Source organism: Varroa jacobsoni, unplaced genomic scaffold (genome assembly GCF_002532875.2).
Source record: "Varroa jacobsoni isolate VJ856 unplaced genomic scaffold, vjacob_1.0 contig00133, whole genome shotgun sequence".
Lineage (NCBI taxonomy): Eukaryota > Metazoa > Arthropoda > Arachnida > Mesostigmata > Varroidae > Varroa > Varroa jacobsoni.
In genome coordinates, this window is record NW_019214416.1 from 204,907 (window position 1) to 211,838 (window position 6,932).

General features: G+C 43.8%; 1 protein-coding gene across 1 annotated transcript; it reads right to left on the reverse strand.

Annotated features, from left to right (window-relative positions):
• Positions 1-965: 965 nt before the first annotated feature.
• Positions 966-6,585, reverse strand: LOC111270833 (toll-like receptor Tollo). Its single transcript, XM_022851261.2, has one exon. It carries the CDS (start codon positions 6,217-6,219, stop codon positions 2,620-2,622), a length of 3,600 nt encoding a protein of 1,199 aa, XP_022706996.1. The 5' UTR covers positions 6,220-6,585; the 3' UTR covers positions 966-2,619.
• Between the last annotated feature and the right edge of the window lie 347 nt (positions 6,586-6,932).

Genomic DNA, 6,932 nt, shown 5'->3' on the forward strand with positions numbered 1-6,932 from the left:
GGAACAACATTACATTACATGTTGTAGGTCATTTAACTTCGAATAAGGTATAAATTTATAGTCGCCAAAAGGAAAAGTATAACGCTGACCTAACTGAGACGTCTACAACAACAACTGGAAAAGGAACTTGTTCAATGTTACTCACATTATAATAGTTGTTTGATTCCAGCGCTACTTTATTTTTACTGAACGGCTTGCTCATCACTTACAGTATCGCTATTCCTGCTAAGTTCTAAAGTACTTGTATATTCTGTATCCTGGTGCTTCAGGATATGCCCTATTACGTCATGGCAAGATGGATATTTACTACTATTCGACCATAATTATCTTCCGGGGAATTCTATACGCTCGAATCCTGTTTATTGTAAAGCTTAGCTCAACTAGTCAGTGATTGAGTATTTAACGTCGTTAATAAAGAGATTTCTTTACATTGAGAGATCCAGGCAAGGCATTATCGCTCTTGATATTTAAAAAAAATCGTTTTTCTACCCTCACAACATAAGGCTCATTCATCTCCTTTTCCTGTTTCTATGCCTTGTCGACTACGATGTTTGTGGGCGATGGACATCGAGGATCTCAAATACGGTCCTCCGTTTAAAACTCTGCGGATATATTTACCTATGACAGCTATTACCATACCTTTGTAAACCAAACATAGACTGCTCACTAAAAAAAAATATTGCAGATAACTAGAAACAATCAATTCTATGCTATCCTCCTCCGTAGAAATCGTCTGTTGACATGAAGCAAACTAAGATGGGGGCATTCCCATCCTGGTCAAATAAACTCGTCAATCTTTGTACATATATATAGCCCAACTTATTTTCCTTCTCTAATCAGCGTGATAAAATTCAATCTGAAATACTATAATAATCCGAACAATCAAAAGATATTCTATATCTGCAGATCCTAAGCCTCATAGGGAACACATATGGGTGTTTTCTTTTCACAAAAGTACATTGCTGTCGATTTCACTATATTATTTTTATTTAGGATTTTTTACATTTTGCGTTTTTCCTCCGCTTACATGAACACGAGTCTTTTTCTATTTAATTGTGTGTGCAAAATGGGTAGAAATTATATTATATCAAGATGCGGATTTAAAAATGACACTAAGCACAGACCACATTACAGGTGGAAATGGACCCCGATTTGTCATGCATTCAATTGAATTTGTAACGGTTTTCGCAGGCGGAACCAATCAAGCGTTTGCCCTCTAATCTTTCGCCCCGCATTTGTTTACATTCTATTTTACCTAATTAAAATTGAACTGAGCCTCCTGCACGTGGACTGTGCCAAGCTCGAAATACTTAGTCATGACGAAACTTTGAAATAAATACCCGTCGGAAAATTCACCAAGGCGTTCTCATTAAGCTTTTATATAAATTCAGTGTATGAGGTTCCTCTTGGAGAGGGATGCTGCGTAACAGGGGAAGACCATTTTACGTGACGAGGGTTTCGTACATGGCAAAACATTCCTATGATAATTTACAGCTTGTTATTGGTATAAAATAATCAGTCAAGTTCGTTAGAGGAAATAGAAACCTAAAAATACAATGATCTCCCTACTAAAATAAAGAAAACAAAGCAAAGACGATATTCGGATGACGCAGTGCCTCGTGTATCGTGGCCTCGTTTGAAGTGCGCACACACGCTATCACAGAGATATACTGAAAGGAAATCTGCTATATTAGCCAAATCTATGCAGTTCTTCCATTTATCTAAGAGTTTTTGTTGGCATTCCTGTACAGTATTATGTCATTGACGTACACGTTGGTCACAGGTTTGCAGAGATCTTGGTCTCTCTTTTGTCTCTCTTTTTTTTTTTTGCTTGTCTTATAATAATATATACATTGTCAATGTACAGTGCGGTTACCAAGCGTTTGTCATTTTACATCTTCTTCGTCAGCAGAATAAAGGCTCTTGTAAAAATACGTGATGCATAGACCTTTACATCTGTGTCCTACTTTTCCAAATCTGTCATTGTTTCATTTTCTACCATACCATAGGTAACCTTTCATGTAATTTGTTTTTTTCTCTTTCTTGCATTCTCTCAACCTTTTAGGTCTTCGCTTTCATTCACAGACTGACTTAGAGTATGGAAAGATTCAACAAGTAAGCGTTATCTGTTTATAAGGTTGTTCATGCTAGCAATTCGTCATGTTTGCGCTGTCATGCGCAAGTTCTCCAGGCACCAGTGGTCAACAACCTTTACATCTTTACATTAATCGTTATATCATACATTATTAATTAGATGATGTATTCGAGCATTCACCTATTTACATTCGATATTTGCCATCGTCGTGGCCAACTTCACTCAGGCAAAATTTCATAGACAGCTTCTTCAATGGTCGGATAGCTGGCATCATTATTGAAATCATCACAGGGATAGACGGGGTGGGCAAAGTCGTTGTCTTGCTGAGTAAATGGTGTGACAACAGAAGCAGGTTGGCTTCTGAAGACCATATTTCCTGAAGGTAGTACGTTCACTGGGTGGACTACCTCGGATAAAGAGGTTGTTGTCAGCGAAACGCCCCATGGATACAAAGCAGCGGGAACTGGTAAAGTTGAAGCAACTTGTTGTTCCTGCTGCCAGAGGCTGCCGGGCTTATCCTCCTGTCAGATATGCACGGCTACTGATGTTAGATCAGAACGCATGAGCTTGCGGTGGCGAGGCGCATCCGACGGCATCGCATAACGAAGTTTATCCCAGAAGTTCTTTTCACCCCAGTGCAAGAACTCGCTGTGTTTCAGCCACATGCGAATGTCAGGGTCTAACTCGCGATATGACACCCGGCCAAGAAAAATTACGATCAGTTTATGATTGCTGCCATTGTTTAGTACCTCGTGGTGAGCTGACTTGAACTCGTAGCGGCACCACTCGCTCTGCAAGAAATGCTCGGAGAGGATGACGATCGTTCTCCGGGAACTCTCCACTGCCTCCTGGATCGCATCACTCAGGTAGCCGCCGGCCATAGGCAGATCACGATAGTGCAGACAGAGCCGGTAGGGGGGCTTGCCGCATTCCAACTCTGGGGCGAGTATCTGAGCGACGAAGGCTTCGTCGTTTTTGCTGTACGATACAAAAGCATCGAACAGCTTCTCCTCTTCGGCGGGTGCTCGATGAAACATGCGCACGCCGTAGCGAGTGAAGAACCATACGCTCATCTGATGCCGATAGATGATTAGAGCTAACGTCACTATGACGAGCACCACGCAAAGAGCTCCGATGGTGACGAGTAGCGGGACGATATCGTCGATCCGACGAAACTGGAATTGCCCAACGAGCGAAGTCACCTCTGATGGGTTGAAGCACTCAGTTGCGTTTAGCGCCCACAAAACCAGTGCCGTTGTCTCATTGTACAAACATGCTAGATCGTAGCTATCCCGTACGATCTCCCCACGCTCGTGGAGGAACTGCTGATACTGTTGAATAAAGTGGCACTCACACGACCACGGATTGCCGGCCATTTGGACATCGGCAAGACGCGAGTTGTACTGGAGACTCCACACAAAGATTTTGGTCAAATAGTTGCGATCAAGGTAAAGCACTTCGAGACCCTTCAAATGCGCAAACGTCATATTCGACACATAACTTAGCTGATTGTTGGAAAGATACAGTTTTTTCAGCTTTGAAAGCGCGTGAAATTCATGTCCGTGTAACACCGAGAGCTGGTTGTTTTCAAGGTGAAGCTCGGATAGTTCTGTAAGGCCGTCCAATGACTGGTTTTGAATGGTGACGATGGCCGAGTCATTGAGGTAAATCGATCTCAGGGCCTTACGACCAGCGAATGCCTGCTGGCCAATCACAGGAATGTCATTGCCGTCTAGGTATAGCTCGCTTACGTCTGCTGGCAACCTCGTCGGGATTTCATTGTAATTCCTAGCGCTACATTCAACGATGTTGGTATTCCAGGATTCGTCGTGATAACATGTGCAGCTATCGGGACAGGCCATTTCGCAGTCGCACGCGTCAAAATCACAGCAATGGCACAATGAAAAGCAATGACTCTTATACTCGCAGAGAAACTGTGATGGCTTCACCTGAAGAAAGGGTATCTGTTGGCCGTCTTTCGAAAAGCTCAGCTTGCACTCAACCCTGTGTAGGTCGACCACCCGAGGATAGTACCGATAGTGGTTAGGCTTCTGTAGGCCTTGGAGCCATTGCATATGGCAGTCACATAGATACGGATTATTTGCAATGGCAAATTCAGGCAAAGGACGGTGGGCTGGAATCTCACTAAGGCGGAAGGTGGTCATTTCCAATCGCTGCAAATTATTGTTCGATAAATCAACTCGCGTAAGATTCTGCTTTCCGAGAAACGTAAATGGCCGTATGAGCTTCAGATCATTGTTTTCTAATAGCGCAATCTCTATACTGTTCGGTAAAGAAGACGAGTCCAACGACGTAAGCTTATTGAACGAGGCATCGATTGTGCGAAGTTTCAAGCTCTGTTCCAGTTCGAAGTAATTGCCTAGTGCTTCAATCTGATTATCGTGAATATCTAACCACTGAAGACCTAGCGGTATTTGGGCGTAGTCAAACCATCGCACTCGATTGACCGAAATATTAAGCATTATGAGATCATGCAGATTGCTGAATAGACCATTGACGTCTTCAATAAGGTTCGAGTCAAGACGCAAATAATGTAGATTGGACACGTCATCAAAGGTAGCCTGCTCAATCTTGTGAATGCCGTTCGCGGCCAGGTTTAGTATCCGAACCGACCTCAGATCGCTAAAAGCGCCTTGGCTTATGTTGCCGATCTGGTTTCCCATCAAGTTGAGCGCGTACAGCTGACTGAGGCCCTGATAGGACGCGTTAGTTACCTGCTGAATTTCATTTTCCGATAAATCAAGCGAGCGCAGCATGTGTAAAGACGAGACTACGTTTGGTACTGCAGCAAGTTTGTTTCCAGCCAAGTTGAGTTCCTGAAGCATTGATATGTTTCCGAAGGCGTCAGTATGAATTGCTTCGATTCGATTGTTGTCCAGCTGAAGTGTTATTACTGAGACACTCAGCCCCACCAGCATATGCGGTCCAACACTTTTAAGACGGTTATTGCTCAGGATCAGTGTCTGTAGATTATTAAGCCTCGCAAACGTATTGTCAGCGATAAATTCAATTAGGTTATTTTGTAACTGAAGTGTCTGTAGGTTGGAAAGGGTACGAAATGGGTTTGGATCCAACCTCGTTAGCTGGTTATGGCTAAGATCGAGAACGCAAAGTTGGACAAGACTATTTGGCTCTCCCAGCCACCCCAAAGATGACAGTTGATTGTGAGCCAGGTCAAGCATCGTTAATTGGCTAAGTCCATTGAACAGACCAGGGGGAAGTGCACCTAACGAATTATTTCGAAGATACAGTTCGGTAAGCTTGTTAGTCGACTGGAAGAACTTGGTTGGCAGTGACATTAATGTATTGTGGGCCATATCTAAACGTTCTAGCTGGCTAAGGCCCGCTAGCGCACCAGGTTCAGCCCTAAAAATTTGGTTATGATCCAATCGCAATTCTTCAAGGTATGCCAATGACGCAAAACCACGTTCAGAAAGTACCTTCAACCGGTTGTTAGCTAGCTCAAGCTCACGTACAGTCGGGTTACAGAGTGATTTTGAGGAAAATCCTGTGTTGAGCACGTCCCCGAAAGCGTTTCGCGATAGGTTCACGAACCGTAAATGATTGAGTTCACAAAGAAGAGCATAAGGAAGTAACTCAATATTGTTTTCACTGAGATCAACTGATTCGACTGCTTTAAGTGGTATGAATGTCGACGGAGACACGCTAAGTGACATCCGATTCCACTCACTATTAAAAGTCTTCACCACGAGTTGTTTAAGGTCGGCGAGGCCTTCAAAAGCTTTTGACGGTAAATGGTTCAGCTTGCATCGCTCGAGATTAAGCGATTTCAGGCCATGTAGATGTTTAAATGAGCTGTTTGCCAGCTCACTCTGGAACATAAGATCGTCACAACGGATCGCCAGTTCGACTGTGTGTTCGGGCATGATAAGGGAGAAGTTCGTTGGGTTGAGCCCGCTTTGCAGAATACGAATACTGCACTTCATTGACATGCCGGCTGTGTCCGACATCGGCTCCCAGGTGCAGTCTTCGGGACGCACGTAGCGTGCTGTCATGCCGACAGGTAACAGGATGAGATACATCGTCGTCCATGCCGTAAAAAGTACGCGCATTGTTATAGCCATCCTGTTCTGCATGTACATGGTTAAGAACAGAGTACACTCTGTGATGTAGGTGGAACCCACTCAAATTCGTTAGGACCATATGGGGGGATTTTAAATGTTCATGTTCCTATTACGATTCGGTTACAGATAGTCTTGTGATGTGTGATTTTTATTATCCCGAAACCACACCATGCATCGCTGCCGTAGTGTTTCAACCTCCTTCCTTTCAATTATCCAAGCGATTTCACTGACACACGAGTAAAACCACATCTATAGACAGCGAGCATACATACTACAGAGCTGTTATTGCTAAAGAGATATGTGTAAGTTACATCAAAACTAGTTATACGTAGGGATATTTGCTACTTTTCTGGGTGACTAGTTCGTTGTTTGCTTGTTGGCTATCAATCGAGCGTGTATCACCACATGGCACCACTGAACTCACTTAGAAACTGGTCCGAGAATTCACCTCACGACGGATAGATGGCTTCTGTGGCTGCTCCCTTCACCCGTAGGGAGAGAACAATCGGAAAGGACAGGCGAGGGTAGTTAGGCGAGGGAGCGTCCTTGTCTAGAAGCTCTCGCCGCAAGTCTGAGCTGGTGCTAGAGGCGTTCTTCCCGTAATTGATGGATCAGCGTGGGGTTTAGTGGTCTGTATCCAAGTGCTTATGTATATGTCACGGCGTGACCGAGGTACAGGCATGTTCACTTGATCCTTGAAATGCAGGAATTTCGAGAATATAAATGAGAAA